Genomic DNA, 20,726 nt, shown 5'->3' on the forward strand with positions numbered 1-20,726 from the left:
GACCTGATAGCAAAAATGAATATTTAAAAAAAAAGTGACATAACAGGAACTTACTGTTTGGGCTGCAGGATTGATAGGTGTACTGTATTTAAATACAAGTGTGGTTTGCAAGTTGACTTAAGTAGTACTCTTGTAGTAGTAGTTGTTCCCTAGGCCGTCAGGCCGAACAGCCCTGAGTCCCTAAGAAAGGCCACGGCCAAGACTGGGCTTTCCCACAGAGCTCTCAAGGAGTGTATGTTGTGTTGTTGGCACACGTGATTGTGTGCAGTGCAGTCCTCCATAATGTGCTTAATAGTATAGGGTGCTGTGTTACATCGTGGACAGGCATCAGCGACGGAGTCATCCAGCCTCTTCTGATAACTTAAAGAAGGGTGGATGATGCCCACATCTCAGCCTGGCCAGGTGGACCCTGTCCTCATGAGGGAGATAAGATTCAGAAGGGTGGATATCAGGAGGCCATGCATGCAACTGTGTGTTGTCTTTAAGTGACTGAATGGAGCGGCGAGTGATTTGAGTATGGATATGCTTCTGGAAGCTGGTCTGAGGCAGGCAAGGGGGGAGAGATGACAGAATTTGTGTATGAATTGTGTGCAGGGTGTTGTTTCAATACTCCTTGGTGTGTGTGGATGTGCTGCCATGTTGTGTAGTGGATGTTGTGGGTTTGTGGAGGCTGCAGCGAGAATTTGAGTGCTATCTAGATGATCCTTGACTTTGAGGACTTTGGTTTCTTGATGTAGGTGGTCTTTGGGTGTAGTAGCTGTGCAAGTTACCTGTGATTATTTTTAGGGCTTTGTTCTGTATGGTCTGTAGAGTGTTGTAGTGTGTTTTAGTGAGGTTAGGAGCCCAAGTGAGGCTTGCATAATTCATCACTGAATGTATACTGTATATTGTTTGTATACTGTGGTAGTGGTTTCTTTGTTGTGTCCAAATGTTGTATGGGCAAGACCTCAAGGCACTGAATCATGGTGTTAAATTATCTTTAATGTTTGTGATGTGTTGTTTAAATGATATTGATGTATTGTATGTTACACCAAGGATTTTGTGTGTGTGTGTGTGTGTATGTGTGGTAGGGGAGTGTTGTTTATGGCGAGGTGTGGAATGTGACTGTGTTCTGCTGTCCAATTTGTGAGAAGGGTCACTGTAGATTTGGCTGGGGCTATTTTGAGCCTGTTTGTGGTGAACCGTTCGTGTAGTGTGTTGAGGTAAGGTTGGAGAATGTGTGCGGCTGTGTTTGTGTTTTGGTGTGTACATGTAAGTGTTTTGTCATCTGCATAGGAAGCTATGTGTATCTGTGGGGTGTGGGGTTTGGGTATGTTGTGCATGTATAGGTTAAAGAGTAGGGGACAGAACAGATCCTTGGGGAACACAATTTGTGAAGTTGAGGTAAGTAAAGGACCATGCTTGGGGAGTACCTAAGAGGAGTGCTTCAGTGATGTATGCAGGGAACGAAGTTATGTGATGTACGCAGGGAATGAAGTTATGTGATGTACGCAGGGAATGAAGTTATGTGATGTACGCAGGGAATGAAGTTAGGTGAGGGGTACATAAGAGGGCATGCTTATTTGTGTGTGTGTGTGTTTATTGGATACTTGAATGGTTTTACAGGTAGGGTGTGATGACAAGGAACTATTCCTTTGACTTGTCTACAAGTGCATAAGAGATAGATTTTGATTAGCATTCAATGCAGCCTTCCCAAGCTGTGAGTCAGTAAATGAAATTCTTATACTGTACACTACATAACATAATTTTTTTATGTACCCCAGTTGACCCCTATCATCATTTTCCCCTGAAACGCCAAATGACACTTTACATCGTTCACAGGGCCATTATGAACTCTCATTCAGATCACAGAAACTGTAACTCCAAAACTTGTCCTTCTTCTCCACATCACAGTCACTGTCATCATCTCAGACTTAAATTTGACATACAGTACATGCACCATATACATCACTAATGTCCATCATTCATCAGCAGACTACTTCCCCTATTGCTTTGTCTGCAAGTGCTGATTTTTGATTTTATATAATCACACCTTTAAGTTAAATAACTTGACTGTCCCTCACCTTCATCCTGTACTGTACATACAACCCTGTCACATACCCATTTCCTCAAGCACCTTCACTACCTCTATTCTTTTACATTTTTTACACCTCGAGCATTCCACCCAAGTACAAGAGCCTACTCTGTTTCACTGGACCCTAAGCAGACATAGGACCCAGATCTGAGACTTTCAGAATTGTTTGGGAATACTTCTAGTTGTTTTGGGCATAATATGAATAATGTTGTAATGTTAATAACTTTGAAGTAGAATTTAACCATGTAACAGTGATTATACTGTACTATTTATTATTTAGGTAAGGTATCAACAGTGCAAGATACCAACAAGGTCTTGCACCATTTAACAGGGGCATCATGTAGTCTCCACATCACCCTTTTATATCGTTAACACGTAGTGTTGTAAATTATTTCCTGGGTTACAGGAAACCATTCAACTTATCACTCAGTGTAAAGCCACCTGAAGTGGAAGAATAGTAGTGAAAGGGACAGGAAAGATGGGAGAAACAGGAAGAAAAGAGGGCAGACACAGAAAAAGAATGATAAAGATGAAGGAAGAAGCAGGTAGTACTGTGTGAGTGGATGTTGGTTACCACCAGTATTGCACTTAAAATTAGCATGGCATACATTTTGATGAGTAATATGTTAGTATGTTGTGTATGAAGGGAATAAGGGGATTCAAGTCGACACCACCCCTTCCTCTTTATTTGCGTCCACAGTACACTGATAATAATTTTGTAGTGCTGCATACTTTTCCTCCAACTTCAGAGATAATGCTGTATTCATAGCAAAGTTATGAGATAAAAAACATGTATGCGAGTGTGTCTGTGAATCTGCTTCTTTCAGTGTACAGTATTTGTGACCAAGTTCTTTGCCAGCATTTGAATGTTTTGCCTGGCAGGTTACCAAGTTTGTAGTTGCATTTCATTCATATAAAGTAGGCTGCCACCCAGGTCAGTGGTAGCCAGCCACATGCAATGATAGATGTAAACATCTTGTATATGATAATGGGCCACATTTTCGTCATAAACATTGTCATTGTACCTCAGGATCATCTGGATGCGGCAGACATGTCCATGAACAGCCTATTCTCAGTTTAATTGGGTTTACCCTTAATGATAAACATTCCCAAAAGTTGATATGAGAACTTCCTTTTTTGTGGCAGAATAGGGAACTAATGATTGCATCATCAGAGTAAATGTATTGTGATGAAGCCTTCATTTTTACGGTGTATCTAGGCCCAGTATAAGCAACAGCTGTTTATGAAAAAGTATGATAAATTACTTTTTCACAGTCAGTTAATTTACCAAAAATTCTCTCTTTCCATCCATTGAGGGATGATATCTAGACTCTCTTCATCTGCCAATATATTCATGTCTCTCTCCCCTCAGGAACACATGAGTAAACTTCAGGAGCGTGCTGTGGTGTACGTGAACACCGATACTTGTGTATCTGGCCCAAACTTTCAAGCTAATGGATCACCAATGCTGTGGGGTCCTGTCAACATGCTTACCAAGCTAGTATGTCTCTTTCCTAATTTAAAACACCCACCACCATTACTTGTAGGCCAGCCTTATACTTTCTTCATGCATTGTGGTCACAATTGTCAACATCCATTTTCTTAACACATTCACAGTCTTTGGATGCAGGTCCACATCCAGCCTGGAAGTGTCCAACCAGGTCTTTAGATGCAGATCCATGTCCAAAGAAATATTCGCCATTAATCAGGAATTGTGTCTAGCATCCTGAAATATGGTCTGATATTATCCTGATTGAATTTTCAGTTTGGAGATAATATTTTCATTCATGGGAAAATTTGAAAACATGACTATAAAATGCTTAGGAAAAAAAGAGGTACTGTATAAACATTCTTATGTGCTCTTGCAACATATACTTGTCATAACTATTTACATAATGCAATATCTCTTTGTTTTCTTTCTTACTCTACAAAGCCTCAGCTTTCTAGAGGTATAAAAACAAATCCACTAATCCAAATATTTCGAAGTGAAAAAATGATCGGAACAGATAAAACGAGCGCATGGATTTGGTATAAACATTCTTATGCACTCTTTCAACTTATACTTGTCATAACTATTTTACTTTATGCAATATCACTTTTTTTTTTTTACAGAGTCTCAGCTTTTTAACAGTATAAAAACAAATTTGCTAATCCAAATATTTGGAACTGATAAAATGATCAGAAAAGAAAAAACTCGATCACACAGCAGGGCATGAGGAGGGAGGGCAGGTTGGAGCGAAAGCGGGAGGGTTCTGCTGGCTGCAGGGGGGGGGGGTTGAACTGCGAAAATGTTAATCACCATTGAGATACCACTCACCACTGTCATTGAAAGTGCCATTATCATCATTATGATCAAATCCCTCCACAGAGCTAAGCCTCCCTTTATGCCAACAGGTTCCTGGTGTGGTGGAAGGAGCCACCCTGTATGATGAATGGGCAGCCTATTATTGGATCAAGAGCAACGCATCTGCACCTGAGTGAGTGCATGGGTGATAAGAGGGGGAGATTTGATTGATTTATGTAATGTATTGGTAAATAAGGGTACTTGATTGTTGTTTTGAGCCCAGGTTCATCTGGAGTAAACCTGTTGGACTGCTGGACACACCCATTTTACCCACCCACTCCCATAGATTTGCTATTTATTTCATGGTCGTCCATATTGTGAGAGTGATGTGCAGGATGCTATTTGATACTAGGTTTTGGGTGACATGTATGTCCAGTATTTGTGTGCTCTACAGGCTGAAGTTACCCGTGGGGAGAGAGAGAGGGAAACTAACTACCCTTATAATCCACAGAATGGGAACATTAGGGTCTGGCAGTGACTTTGCCCCTTTCTCCTTCTACCTTGGAATACCCTCCCTCGATTACTGGTTCAAGATAGATACTGTAAGTACTTACTGATGTAAAGTCCTACTTACCAACACACCTACTGTCCTACTTACAGTCATACCACCCTGCTAACCATTCTGCTAATCATGTTATGTACTGTTATATTAACCAGATACTTTGCAGTCTTACTGAGATACTTACTGGCTTTTTTCTAGTCATACTCTCCAGCCTTTTAACCATTCTGTCAATCATGTGATTCACTTGTATTAATCAGATACTTACCATACTATTAATGATCATTCTAACCTTTATTATAACCTAAGCTAATCTGTCTATCTATCGCCAGATGCCTCAATCCCGTTTGGGGTGGCCAGAAACAAATCGCCTCCAAGTCGCCCTGTCCCCCGCCATTTCACTGCCCTGCTTCCAACTCACACCCCCCTTTCTCATATACCTCTCCACCCCATCCCTCCATCTCATCCTCGGCCTCCCCCTCCCTCTTCCCCCCTCCACGTCACTCACATACACTCTCTTCATCAGTCTTTCACCCTCCATCCTCTCCACATGGCCAAACCACCTCAGTGTGTTCCTCATAACGCTTCCTATCGCATCCACTTCCACACCACAACGCTCCTTTATATCCTCATTCGTCAGCCTGTCTCTCCATGTGATTCCACAGGCTCCTCTTAAATAACTCATTTCCACTGCTCTCACTAATCTAACTTGCTCAAATCAAATCTAATCTGACATAGCCTAATTTAATGAACCTCCTAACACCTACTTCATCCTCATATTAACTTCAGCCAGTTAAACCTTTCTGAATAAGAGCAGTATCTCTGTCTACATCATATTTCACTGGCTTACCATAAATCTGTTGTAATCTGATGATTTAACAAACTTTCCGCCAACCATTTATCTCACGTATCAACCCTTGCCAACCATGTAGCCCTCGTGCCAACTCCTGGTAACCATATTGCTCTCATACCAACTTCTACCAACCATTTTGCCCTCATACCAACTCCTACCAACTCTTCCAGAATAAGTACAACATCTCCTCGTACCCCTCATACCACACGGGCTATGAAACCTTCTATATGGTAGCAACAAATATCGATCCTCAGTTCAAGATCCACCAGGGCTGCAGCCGACTGGCTGCCCTCACTCTGCGCCACTTCTCTGACTCCGCACTTCTCCCATACAGCCTTAATGACTTTCCCAAGGCCGCCAAGGAGGCTCTGGAAACAGTGAAGAAGAACAACAAAGATGGGAAGACTCTGGTGGAGATTTACGACAAGTTTCGTGAGTTGTGGAGATTTATGATAAGTTTTGTGATTTGTTAGGGGACTTTGGTGGGTTCTGGGGAATTGAGATATATTTTTCTGACATGGTAAATGAAGATAGGAATTTCTTATGGAAACTTGTACTGTGTATGGCAAGTTTCATGAGTTTAGAATAGTTTCATTGTTGGATTTGGTGAAAATTTGGTGGTGTGAGTGTGTGGGATTTTTTTTTTTTTTGTCCTTCAAGATGTTTTAGGGGTATAAATAATTTTTTTTAGCATAAGAAATGCTTTGACAGGTTTTTGGTGTTAGGGATATTCTCTTTCTCTCTCTCTCTGTCTGTCTCTCTCTCTCTGTCTGTCTGTCTGTCTCTCTCTCTGTCTATCTCTCTCAATTATTTGATGGTAGAAAAACCATGATAAGGTACTGCTAACCATTCACTTTGTCCGATGGTCCAGATTATATTGTGTATGACCATTTGACATAGGCTCAGACAGAGTCTGAAAGTATTCTGCACTTTAATCTTGTGTCCACATCTTCTTTGTGGCTTTTGTTAGATGGGACATGGATGAGGTATCCTGAGAATCATTTTTCAACTGGAATCAAGTTCTGGGTGGCCTCCGGCCATTTCATATTGTAAATATTGTTATCACTTAAACATTTGAGCTCCTTTTGGACCAGTGACACAGTGCTGCATCCAGCATAAAGATGTTACAACCATTAATGTCATAAATTGTATGCAAATACTGTTCTAACACCTGGGAATATCTGTCACTGTTCATTATAACATTCTGTGGGAAGAAATACAGGATACTTCTCCTGATAACACTACTAGAAAAAATCCCCAGATCATAAAATGGTATGGATGTTTAATAGATTTCCTGGTGTATTGATGGATGCTCCTGCTGACTCCATGGACACCTTACACTCACTTTAGCATACTGGAACGAGCTCTCAACAAACATGACATATCCACTGCTCTGTGTCCATGGGTGATATATGAGGGCAAATTCATACTGAGCCAGTGCATTTTATCTGGGATCTTGGCGACGGGCTAGTTCATCTGTTTTTCAGAGATAATGTTGACTGATGTGGTATGATACATTCCCAGGATATCGAATAATTGTAATTCTGCCGCTGTCTTGCTAGGGGTCTTGAGTACTTATTACCTCAGAAAAATTTGTGACCTTAGAAGTCTTGTGGGGTCAATCAGAACTTGGATTTAATGGCAGGAATTGAACAGCTGCCAGGCCACTTAATGCAGCCATCAGTTTGTAGTGTTGTGCTTACAGTATGGCAGTTTCTTTAACGGGGATGTTTTCTTCCTGTAAAGTGAGGATTCTTACACTTTTTTCACATGACATGCTCTTCACAGGTATGTGGAGCAAGGACTGGGAATAAACTATGGTGGTCCACAAAAAAATAAATAATAAATAAATGAAAATTACAAACCAGGTGGTTAGGGCTGGAAACAATACACATGTACAAGTAGCCTCCTGGGCTCTGTTTGCACTTAAGGCTTTTGGCAGGCAGAGTGTGAGATTGGATCTAGGAGAGTCACCAAGTAGTGAAACATCAGTTGGTGAATTTCAGAGTTAGAGAAAAAAAAGTAATTCAAAGCCTTGGCCCTATCCCGGAGGGATGAGTGTTGCAATACTTTTTTTAGAAGGTGTACTCATCCACCGGCTTACTCACTGTTTACTCATCCACAGCCATACTGGAGGAGGCAGTAGGCAACTTCAAGGCTGCTACTGAGATCTTCACTAGGCAGGTGGAGGACCAGAGGGATAAGCTGGAGTGAGTATGTTGTAATCAGTTTGTCTATCATATAACCTCTTATTGCCCCACAAGGAGCATAGGGTCTCTGGGCAAGGCTACTTAGCCCTGACATGTAAGTCGAGGGTGATCAGTTGCATACCCCTGATGTAGAGTAATATACATAGCAATTTAGTGATTACATCAAGGGGTAATCATTTTTATTCCACAGCTTCACCACCATGATATCCATTTTTATCTTATTCTTGCTACAGTACTTCAAGATTTTAATCAGGCAAGGAGAGTTTCAAACTGGAGAAGTTAAATAAACCCTTCATTAAGCCCACATGTACTAAAGAACTCTTCCCAAGCTTAATAAAATCATACACTTAGCAGCAGGAATACATTGAAAATGGTGTCCTCATGTTGAAGGGGTCAACTTTTTCTCTACTCTGATGTCATTTAATTGATCCCCACCATAGGTGGAGATCTTTGTATCAATAATTATTTTTATTTTTATTATTGTAATTATTTTTGTTATTATTATTATTCTTATTGTCCTTCTGCCCACAGGTTGCTCTACACTCCCTCTTTTGTCTTTCTTTCCTTCATTCTTTCCTCTTCCTTCTGCCTGTGGGTGACTCTGCACTGAGTGACAAGCCAAATGGTTTCCTGTACACCAGTAAACCATTTACTATGCTGGGTGGTAACCATATAACCAAATTTTGGCACCTGGTGGTTTAATGAGTAATTACGGCACTCCAAATCAGATTGAGCCAGTGAAGGTTTATATCCAAGAGGTGGTTGGGGTTTATTGCTCACGTAATGCCACTCAGGGATGAGTAAGGCTGGTCACTCATCTTAAATGTCAGGACCAACTTTTATTATTATTATTATTTGTGGTAGGTAGGGGCCCTCACCATCCACTCACTCAATGTAGTGCTGCTCTCAGGTGTCTGCCCTGTCCTCTCCTCCATCCTTCTTTCCTTCCAGCTTCTTCTATCTTTCTTTCCTTCATTCTTTCCTCGTCCTTCTGCCTACGGGTGACTTTACACTCCCTCTTCTGTCTTTCTTTCCTTCATTCTTTCCTCTTCCTTCTGCCTGTGGGTGACTCTGCACTGAGTGACAAGCCAAATGGTTTCCTGTACACCAGTAAACCATTTACTATGCTGGGTGGTAACCATATAACCAAATTTTGGCACCTGGTGGTTTAATGAGTAATTACGGCACTCCAAATCAGATTGAGCCAGTGAAGGTTTATATCCAAGAGGTGGTTGGGGTTTATTGCTCACGTAATGCCACTCAGGGATGAGTAAGGCTGGTCACTCATCTTAAATGTCAGGACCAACTTTTATTATTATTATTATTATTATTATTTGTGGTAGGTAGGGGCCCTCACCATCCACTCACTCAATGTAGTGCTGCTCTCAGGTGTCTGCCCTGTCCTCTCCTCCATCCTTCTTTCCTTCCAGCTTCTTCTATCTTTCTTTCCTTCATTCTTTCCTCGTCCTTCTACCTACGGGTGACTTTACACTCCCTCTTCTGTCTTTCATTCCTTCATTCTTTCCTTTTCCTTCTGCCTATGGGTGACTCTACACTGAGTGACAAGCCAAATGGTTTCCTGTACACAAGGAAACCATTTACGCTGGGTTGTAACCATATAACCAAATTTTGGTGCCTGGTGGTTTAGTGGGTAATTATTGTGCTCCAGTTGGATTGAGCCGGTGAAGGTTTATATCCAAGGGATGGTTGGGGTTTATTGCTCACGTAATGCCACTCAGGGATGAGTGAGGTTGGTCACTCTCATCTTAAATGCCAGGACCAATTGCCTAGCCCCGGGCTCCTACGCCTCTCATGGGGCAACGTAGGATTGGATGATGGATGGATTATTATTATTAATATTATTATTATTATTATTATTACTGTATTATTATTATTATTCCGTCACCCTTCATCTCTGATTTTTATCATAATTTTTGAGAGTGTACAGCACCATGACCTTATTACACTGACCCAGTTTCTGGACCTTTTTTTCAAGGTCACAGGTCCAAAAATGTTTTCAAAATCGTGAATTTTCAGCCTCGGTTAACTCCAAAACTATTATGATGCATGAACGTGGAAGGAAATTGTGTGATAAAATGAGTGTCCAAACATTTTTATGGAAAGCATTTGAAGTTCATTCGTTGTTGACATTATGATACAGTATTTTGGACACCCCACTATTCAACACTTTTTAATTACTCTTCCATACAGGGAAAAGCAAAACACAAAAATGAGGCATGTCTTGACCAAAGAAGTTTTGTCTGGTTCTGGACCAGGTCTATACTTTTTGGTGGCAGTTTGACCAACAGTTTTTTAATTACTGTAATACAAAAAATCACTATCATTATCATCATCATTCTCCTAATCCTACATTGACCCAGGAGGAGCGTAGGAGCTCTGGGCTAGGTAAGTTGGTCCTGACATTTAAGATGAGAGTGACCAGCCTCACTAATCCCTGAGTGGCATTACATGAGCAATATACCCCAACCACGCCTTGGGTATAAACCTTCACTGGCTCAATCTGATTGGAGCACCATAAGTACCCACTAAACCACCAGGCACCAAAATTTGATTATATGGTTACCACCCAGCATAGTAAATGGTTTCCTGATCTACAGGAAACCATTTGGTTTGTCACTTAGTGAACAGTCACCCACAGGCAGATGGAAGAGTAATGAATGAAAGGAAAGACAAGAGGGAGTGTAAAGTCACCCATAGGCAGAAGGACGAGGAAAGAAGGAAGAAAAGAAAGACAGAAGAGGATGGAGGGAAAGCAAGATGGAGGAGAGGAAAGAGCAGACACCCGAGAACAGCACTACATTGAGTAAGTGGATGGTGAGCGCCTCCACCTAAAAACATAAGTTCAGCAATATTCTCATAGGTGGAGATCAGTAACAGTCTCTGACAGTTAAAGGCTTCTAGATTATTCTTGCTGCTGTAGTCAGTTTTCACATGACAACTGGGCATTTTTGCTGTGTAAATACTGTGTCATGGTTACAACAAATTCAGAGAGCCTTAGTAATGAGGTAGGAATGAGTTTCTTTAGTATAGTGGCCTCTTGTCCAACACGTGTTTCTTTAGTATTGAGTACTTCCTGCAGAAAACTTATGTTAGAACAGTTTGCATCCAAAGTTGTGCATGAAATTGAATTTTGTTTTTTTGGGGGATGAGGGGGCCTTTATTACTCTGGAGAGGTGACAGGTGCCACAGCCAGTGAGAACATGCATTGGCTGGGAGAGGTGACATCACTGAACGACAGTCTCCTTGTGCTCACTGGTGTGCTAATGTCATAATAATGTGTTGGACAGTACTGTACCATTGTGCGTTTGTGTGTGTTTTAACTACTTGCCCTTATGTATCATGCCAAATTGCAGTTGGATGTGTTTATGTCTCATTGTTTACATCATTGTAGGGATTCTTATGCCATAAATTAGTTTTGTCTGCTCTAAATATTTTTCACCATAAGGTTTATTATTTGTCCAGTATGGAATTAGTCTGGTTCCTAAGGGAAGTGTTGCCTGATCTAATTACAGCACTGGATGAGAGGCCGCTGTGCTAGTCATATCATCCTGCCAATATGAGTGGTAGGTGGTGGTGACCATCATCCACTCACAAGATGTAATGCTGCCTACTTGTTCCTAAGCCTTTATCATTCTTTTTCTGTGCCTGCCCTCCTCTCTTTCTATTTCTCCCATCTTTCCTGTCACTTCTTATTGCTTTTCTTTCCTTTACAGGTGGTTTTACATTGAGTGACAAGCCAAGCCGAGAAATCATTTACAACGCTGGGTGGTAACCATATAACCAAACCATACATGCTCCCTACGTGTGAACAAGTGGGTTGGCGGAGGGTTAGTGCCCCTCCCGCAAAACCAATAACTCAAAGTCAAATGGCCACCCCTTACGAGATTATGGCGTCTGGCAATAGCTAGATAGATAGAATATGACTTCCAGCCAATCTGGAAGGGGTGAGGTATCATTGTCAGATCAGAGTAAATGGACTATACTGTATTAGGTCTTTGGCATACAGATAGAGGATGAAAGTGATAACTTGGAGCAAGGTCATTGTACAGTTAACAGTGTAGTGATTTTATAGCCATTAATTCTATTTACCTACAGCCAAATGTCTTTATTTCAGAAGGGCTGGCCACAAACAAACATCTTTTTACCATCTTGTCCTCCACCATAAGGCTGTCATCCCTTAAACTCAGGCCACCCTCATTCATATATTTCACTCTGTCCCTCCAGCTCATCCTCAGTCTCTTCCTCTCTTGTGTTTAACCTTTACTTTGTGATTGGTGCATTTACTTATTGTATTAAACTAACGCCAAAGAGGTTTATCCAGCTGAAAGAAATCTTAGTTGTCAGAGGCCTCAAAAATTACCACATGTAACCCCTCCTCTGCTCTTGGTACCTCTAGAACTTTTATGTAGGATAACACCAGATGATATAATATTTGTTATGTTCTTGGCTTTAAAATTAACCCATTTGATTCAGTGTCATATTTCTAAAAGGAGTCTTCGGCCTGGAGTCCATCAGGTTTATGATGAGATGAAGATGGGGCTACAACTTTTTTTTTTTATACACACAGTGCTCATTAATCCCTTCATGATGGGGTCTTTCCAAAATTGAAGTAATTCATCTGGAGAGAGGAAGATTAAACTAAACTAATGTGTCATCATAATGAAGGGGTTCAAGGTATCTGTGCAGTATTTAGTGCGTAAAACCAACACCTTCATGTCAGGAATGTCATTTGTATTTTATTCATGCTATACCCTGATACTCAGTTTTTGAGATGCCTTTCAAACTAGTAGAGGCATTTATAGCCTTCATTGACTCCTGCACTACAAAGATGCTCTCCAGGGCTGAATAAAATTTCATGGTTGCAGCAAGACTAGCTATCTTTGTGTGTGTATTTAGGGAGGAGAAATTCACCCCTTCAGTACAGACCCCCCCCCCCCTTTTTTTTTTTTTTTCCACAATAACTTTCATGCTTGGAGAGAGATGGTTGGGTGGATTGTGTGTACTTAGACTTAGAGAAGGCCTTTGACAAGGTACCTCATAAGAGACTAATGTGGAAACTAGAATATATAGGAGGACTAAAGGGGAAACTTCTGGAATGGATGAGAGACTTTTTGACAGACAGACAAATGAGGACAGTAATAAAGGAAAAGATGTCTGGATGGAGGGAAGTAATAAGTGGAGTCCCTCAAGGCTCAGTGTTGGCGCCAGTAATGTTCCTGATTTACGTAAATGATATGGTAGATGGAGTGAACAGTTATGCGAGTCTGTTTGCTGATGATGTAAAGATCTTGAGGAAGATAGAGGTTGAGGAGGATTGTAAAATACTGCAGGAGGATTTGGATAGGATACACAATTGGAGCCGGACGTGGGAAATGAAATTTAATGTAAAGAAATGTAAAATATTGGAAATGGGTAAAAGTACCAGGAGACCATCACTGAATTATTTTTTGGGTAATGAATTAATCACAAAAAGGAGAGAAGAGAAAGATTTGGGAGTGCTGGTCCGAGATAGTTTGTCACCAGAAAAGCACATTAACAAGATAGTTGGAGAGACTTATAAGCTCTTGACTAACATAAGAGTAGCATTTCATTATATGGATGAGGAAATGATGAAAAAATTGATAGTGGCCATGATCCGCCCCAGGTTAGAATATGCAGCGATAGTGTGGTCCCCACACAGAAAGATATAAACAAGATTGAGAGAATACAAAGAACAGCAACCAAGATGGTCCCCAGTCTGACAGACCTGTCATACAGAGAGAGGCTGGAAAAACTGGATTTGCCTTCGTTAGAACAAAGGAGAAAGAGGGGAGACATGATTGCGGTGTTCAGGACCATGGTGGGAGTAGATAAAATTGACAAAGAAGATCTGTTTGTATGGGATAAGAGAGCAACAAGAGGACATGGAATGAAATTGAAAAAGTCAAGCTGCTTGAAGGATATCAAGAAATATAGCTTTCCTTACAGAAGTATAGACTTATGGAATAGCCTGGACAAAGAGATCGTCCAGTCTAAAAGCTTAAACGAGTTTAAAGTTAAATTCGACTTATTGAGAAACAGCGACGGAAACCCACAAGCATAGTACATTCCGTGTATATCACAATTAGGTATATTCTTAAATATTTGGAACGACTTAGACAAAGAGGTGGTGCATGAGAAAAACATTCATGTGTGTAAAGGTAGACTTGATAAATGTGGATATGGAGACAGGACAACACGAGCATTGCTCAATTCCTGTATACTACAAATAGGTAAATACAAATAGGTAAATACATAATGAAGGGGTTGGTGAAGGGTGTCTCTCTCCCCTCCCCCAGTTAGAAAAATCCCTCTTAAGCTGAATTTTTATGCCATCCATTGCAGTCCCAAGTCCATTATGTTAGCAGTGTACTGCTACATGTTTTAATTGTTGTACACAAATTTATGGTGAAGAGATTAGTAAGAGAGAGTAAGAAGAGAGTGGATGAGGAATTTAGAATGAATTTGAGTGTCAAGTGGAGAGAATGTAAGAAAAAGTTCTGGAAAGAGGTAAAGAGAGTCAGACAGAGTGGCAATGAAGTTAGTAGGGGAGTGAAAGATAAAAATGGTAGATTACTAGTTGAGAAGGGAGAAAAAATGAGCAGATGGAGAGAACACTTTAATGAATTGCTGAACATAGAGAATGAAAGTAATGCAAGTATAAGTGGCTGGGGAATGGCTGGGAGAAGGAGGGAGGTGAGAAGACAGGAAGAAATCAGTAGGATGGAAGTTGTGGAAGCAATGAAGAAAGTCAAAATGGGGAAAGCCCCAGGAATTGATGGAATGTGTGGTGAAATGCTGAAGCATGGGGGAGAGATAGTAGTAGAATGGAGGTGGACGATGTGCAGATTGGCTTGGGAAGAAGGTAGAGTCCCAGAGGATTGGAAGCCAGATATAATTATTCCCTTGTATAAGGGGAAAGGGGAAAAAGAAGTGTGATAATTATCAAAGGGGCATTTGTCTTCTTTGTGTAATAGGAAAAGTATACGGTAGGATACTTACTGACAGAGTTAGGGAAGTAACAGAGGAATTTGTTGGAGAAGTACAGGGAGGATTTAGGAAGAGGTTGTGTAGATCAGATATTCATTCTTAGATCTTTAGTGGAAAAGTTTCTAGAGAAGGGAATGAAGTTTTATGCAGCCTTCGTGGATTTGGAGAAAGCATATGACAGGGTGGATAGTCAAGGATTGTGGAAAGTATTAAGAATATATGAAGTAAATGGGAAGTTGTTGATTGCTGTGAAAAGTATGTGTGATGGTGCTAAGGCTGCAGTGCGTGTGGATAGTGAACTGAGTGAGTTTTCTATTTGTAGGTTGGGTTGAAACAGAGATACTGTATGTCATGGCTCCATGGCTGTTCAATCTGTATATGGATGGGGTAATAAAAGAGATAAAAGGTAGGGGAGTGGATGTTGGAGTGGCACTAATGAGAGAGGGCAGTGTTTGGAAACTCCCTGTACTGTTGTTTGCAGATGATACTGTGTTGTTAAGTGAAGACAAAGGGGAGCTGCAAGGCTTGGTGGATGAATTTGGGAGAGTGTGTAAGAAACAGAATCTAAAGGTGAATGTAGGGAAGAGTCAAGTTATGGTCTTCGAGAGAGGTGAAGTTAGTGAATGTACAGTGAGGCTGGATGATGAGGAAGTGGAAAATGTGAGTATGTTTAGGTACTTGGGTAATGTGATGAATAAGGATGAAAGTTTGGAAGGTGAAGTGCTTCAAAAGGGTACAACAAGGAAGAAAGATTGCTGGTTCCTTGAAGGCAATGTTAAGAAACAGGGAAGTGAGTATGGAAGTGAAAAAGTTACTACATGACAGTACTGTGATACCAACTCTAACATATGGAAGTGAAGCTTGGATGTTGTTGGAGGGACACAAGTCAAGAGTGAGAGCAGTGGAAATCAGTTATTTAAGAGGAGCCTGTGGAGTCACGTGGAGAGACAGACTGACAAATGAGGATATAAAGGAGCATTGTGGTGTGGATGTGGATGTGATGGGAAGCTTTAGGAGAAACACATTGAGGTGGTTTGGCCATGTGGAGAGGATGGAGAGCGAGAGACTGACGAAGAGAGTGTATGTGAGTGAGGTGGAGGGGGAGAGAGGCAGGGGAAAGCCAAGGATGAGATGGAGGGATGGAGTGGAGAGGTATATGAGAGAGGGGGGAGTAAATTGGGAGCAGGGCAGGGAAATGCCTGGGGACAGGGTGACGTGGAGGCGATTTATTTGTGGCCATCCCGTATAAGGGATTGAGGCATCTGGCAATAGATAGATAAATTTCCCTGTGTTACTACCATATTACTGTTACTCTCCATGATGTTCTACTGTTACCCCTCTGTTACATTCCAGACCTCTTCAGCTGCGTGCCCTTAACGACCAATTGATGAAACTGGAGCAAGTCTTCGTTCTGCCCACAGGACTACCAGGCAGGCCCATGGAAAGGTGTGTTCAGGGGTAGATGGGGCATGGGGGTTGTATATGGGGTATGGCAGCTGGCCCACTTATATAGGAAAGAACATGGTTATTCTGGTTAGTTAAAATGAGGGTTGGGTAAGATTATGATAGGTATGTGGGTTAAATGCCATATAGAAGGGTAGAAAGGTATTGGGGTTGTAATTGGGGTTTGTAGGCGAGATATGTGGGGATGTATGTGAGGTATGGAGGTTGCTGGTGAACAGGTGGGGTATGATGGTTGGAGGTGGACAGGTGGTGTATGGGGGTTGTAAGAGGTATTTGGAAGTACAGTAGTAAGTTGTATTGAGTTTGTTGGTTTGGTTGATTTAGTTAGATTAGGTTGGGTTGGGTTGGATTAAATTAGGTTTGCTTAAAGTGAGTTGAATCAGGTTAGGTTAGGTTTGCTTGGGTTGGGTTGAATTAGGTTAGGTTTGGTGGGATGGGGTTGGGTATGAGTCAAGTAAGGTTCTCATAACTCATTATCATCTGCATTGCTTCTCTTTCTCTCACATATTCACTCTCCACCTCACGAGCCCTCTGTTTCTCTTTTTTGTCTCGAGTTCAGTTCTCTCGGTGGCTATGTTCCATGATGCTCATTATCTTTTTTCCATACTTACCGCCATACTTGTCTTGCTATTGTTTCTGCTACATAATCATTCTCCATCTCTTCTTACTATTTCTTGTTCAACCTTTACTACCCTTCAGGGTCTTTGCTCGGTTTCACTTAATCACCTTTATCACAGTGCTAACATCTCTTACCCAATCCCCAACCTCATCATGCTCTTACCTTTATCTTTTGACTTTATATCATGTCATCATCCTGCGTGCTTCCCTTTCTGTGTCATATTTTATGCTCTCTCCCTCCTCCAGACACGCTGTCTTCGCCCCCAGTCAGTTCGACAGCTATTCTGGTTCAGGCTTCCCTGGAATCACAGATCTGCTGTACCAGATGAAACACCAGGAAGGGGAGGAGTTGGCAGCCACCCAGAAAAAACTACGTAGGCACATATCAGACCTCACTATTGTCTTCCAAGCAGCAAGCAGTTTTATGAGAGAGTTTGAGTTCATCTAGAGAAGTAAGTGTGTGTGTGTGTGTGTGTGTGTGTGTGTGTGTGCGCGTGTGTGTGTGTGTGTGTGTGTGTGTGTGTGTGTGTGTGTGTGTGTGTGTGTGTGTGTGTGTGTGTGTGTGTGTGTGTGTGTGTGTGCATGTGAAGTATGTAACTGGTGAACATGAAGAAAGCTGTACTTCAGACAGTAATATCAGATTTCATCATTCGCTTTCAAGCAGCAAGTAACCTTATGATGGAATGTGAGTTTACCTATGGGTTGTGGAGAGTGTGGGTGTGAAAGGGAGACAGAGCTTTAAAAGGGTATGTAATATCAGACCTCACCATTCCATCCAAACATGAAGCAGTCTATTGACGGAGCTCGAGGTGGTCTAGACGCTGTGATGGAGTGTTGGGGAGGCATGAGTTTGAACAAGTGGCACACTCAGAGAAGGCTTTACAGAGACAGACATTAGACCACTAGTACTTTATAAACAGCAGTCAGCCTAATGAGGGAGTTTGTTTATATCTAGAGAGGTCAGTGTGTAGATGTGGAAAAATGTAGGTGTGGGAAGAATAATTAATTGTTGCTGAAGGACCTTTGCAAAGATACATGAATCCTTACAGACATCTGTTACACACCAAGCAGCATTATGAACGAGTTAAAATTTATCTAGGGGACATGGAGGATTATTGTGGTCTTGGATTTGGGAGAGGTAATTTTATGGAGATTGATTGATGTGGGTGTGATTGTGGATGTATGATGGTGTGGGTGGGTGTAGATTTATGTGAGGTAGTTATATGTGGATGTGGATATGTGGTGGTGTGAGTGTGAAAAAGACATAACAGATCTTTATCATTACGTTCCAGAGACCAAACTTATGTATTTGAATTTTTCCAATAGATTTATGTGAGGTAGTTATATGTGGATGTGGATATGTGGTGGTGTGAGTGTGAGAAAGACATAACAGATCTTTACCATTACGTTCCAGAGACCAAACTTATGTATTTGAATTTTTCCAAGATACAGGCATGAGTGTTGCATGAGGATATTGTAGCAAGAGTAGATGTAAGTCAACAGGACAGGTGCAGGTCATGGAAGGTAGATTTTTTAATGGAGGAGAGCAGGTGTGATTTATGGGTTTGATCTGGGTACATGAGAAATGGGAGTTGCAGGTAGATGGGTGAGGTATGAGGTTGGAGGTGGGTAGGTGGACCCAAGACCCAAACACCAAACCCACATCCAATACCCCACCTCCAAAACCCACTCCCTCACACTCCACTTAACCATTTCCAACCCTCATTCCCCACCTACTCAGCTCCAGCCTCTGTACCCCACCTCAACCCTCATACCCCACCTACCCACCTTCAACTTCCATACCCCACCTACTCACCTTCAACCACCATACCACATCTACCCTCCCCAACCCCAATACTCACCTATCCACAGCCAACTGCAATACCCCACCTCCAGCCCTCATGCCCCACCTACCCACCTTCAACCCTCATACCCCAGCTACCAGTCTCTAACACCCATACTTCACCTACCACCTCCAACCCCCACGCCTCAGCTATGCTCTTCTAGTCTCCATACCCCACAGATGCACTTCAAACCCACATGCCCTACCTAATCCATCCAGCGTCATGCCACATCCACTCACCTCCAACCCCCATACCCCAACCTACCCATTTCCGATCCCCATACCAGATCTTATGCATTTCCAGCCCCCATACCCCATCCTACCCATTTCCAATCCCCATACCCCAACCTACCCATTTTCAACCCCCATGCCAGAGCCTACCCATTTCCAACCCCATACTCCAGCCTACCCATTTCCAACCCCCCACACTCTACTTACCCACCCCCAGCCCACATACCCCACCTGCTCATCTCTGAATTGGTGCAAGAATTACTGAGTTGGCACTGAATGGACACTTTTAACTGCAAAAAATTATTGTTTAATCATTGTATTGTGTCAGACAAATCTGTGTGAATTTTAGTTAAAACATGGTTTTTAGTGTCTATCTATCTATTGCCAGACGCCACAATCCCATAAGGGGTGGCCATTTGACTTTGAGTTAGTTGTTTTACGGGGAGGGGCACTAACCCTCCACCAACCCACTTGTTGACACGTAGTGTCACAATAAGAAATTTGGCCTTAGAGAGGATTCTTTGTCAATGTGAAGACTGTTTACATGCTGTAGTTTAATCATTAGAGGTGGTTACAAAAATCTTTAACATGCCTATAAATACCGGTATTTCAGTTTTACCATTTTCTTACCATTTATACCTCCTGTATAACTGAAAAAAAAAAATTGTACATCGCCTCCTCTACCCTCACCCTGAATGATTCGCCAATGCTCATGCATATTGTACCCCAGATATTTCTATGTGGATATTGTTTAGCAGTTCTGTTATAGTCTTAAATACCTTTTGAAATATTCTGTGCCCATTTCAGCCAACAGTCATAACCTTGAAAAAGACATTTTGCATTGTCCAGATTTTTTTTAAAACTGAAGTCAAATAAAAATGTGTTGGCTAAAATCACATAAGGGGATATGTACGAGCCGTATGGTGATAAAATATTTCCTACTTTGCAGTTAAAAGTGCCAATTTTGGTAATTCATGTGCAAGTTCAGTAATTGACTGCTGATTGGATAATTCACTACACCTTCTCCAGCCCTCTCTTCCAGAATCTCATGATTTCCATGTCATTGTCGTGTTTCTCCTTCCCTGTCTCTACTTTTTTGCATTCCCTTTTCATTGTACCACAGATGACTGGTGCTACAATGTCTCCGATTTTTGCTTTCTCATTTCACTGTACAAATGACTTGCGTAACGTCTCTGTTTTTTGCTTTCCCTTTTTGTTGTAACATAAATGACTTTCATAATGTCTCTGTTATTTGCCTTCCCTTTTCATTGTAGCACAAATGACTATTGCGTAGCGTCACTGTTTTTTGCTTTCCCATTTCCTAGTAGCATAAATGACTTGTGTAACATCTCCGTTGTTGCTTTTCCCTTTTATTGTAACACAACTGGTATGTGTAATGTCTCCTTTTTCTTTTTTTTTCTTAGTTCCCTTTTCATTGTAACACAAATGACTTGTGTAATATCTCAGTTTTTTTTTTGCTTTCCCTTTTCATTGTAACACAAATGACTTGTGTAATATCTCCGTTTTTTTTGCTTTCCGTTTTCATTGTAACACAAATGAC

General features: G+C 41.5%; 1 protein-coding gene across 1 annotated transcript in view; it reads left to right on the top strand.

The window, feature by feature from the left end:
* The window catches only part of LOC145404829 (N-acetylated-alpha-linked acidic dipeptidase 2-like), a 34,541-nt gene extending 17,002 nt beyond the window's left edge, over positions 1-17,539 (top strand). Inside the window, exons 10-16 of the mRNA XM_080276327.1 lie at positions 3,447-3,575; positions 4,469-4,551; positions 4,870-4,960; positions 5,941-6,202; positions 7,896-7,980; positions 16,363-16,455; positions 17,338-17,539. Of these exons, the coding sequence (XP_080132453.1) occupies positions 3,447-3,575; positions 4,469-4,551; positions 4,870-4,960; positions 5,941-6,202; positions 7,896-7,980; positions 16,363-16,455; positions 17,338-17,539 (945 nt within the window). The remainder of the gene's footprint in view (positions 1-3,446; positions 3,576-4,468; positions 4,552-4,869; positions 4,961-5,940; positions 6,203-7,895; positions 7,981-16,362; positions 16,456-17,337) is intronic.
* The last annotated feature ends 3,187 nt before the right edge of the window (positions 17,540-20,726 follow it).

This window comes from Coenobita brevimanus, chromosome 65 (assembly GCF_032717465.1).
Source record: "Coenobita brevimanus isolate Jiangsu-jjx chromosome 65, ASM3271746v2, whole genome shotgun sequence".
Classification (NCBI taxonomy): Eukaryota; Metazoa; Arthropoda; class Malacostraca; order Decapoda; family Coenobitidae; genus Coenobita; species Coenobita brevimanus.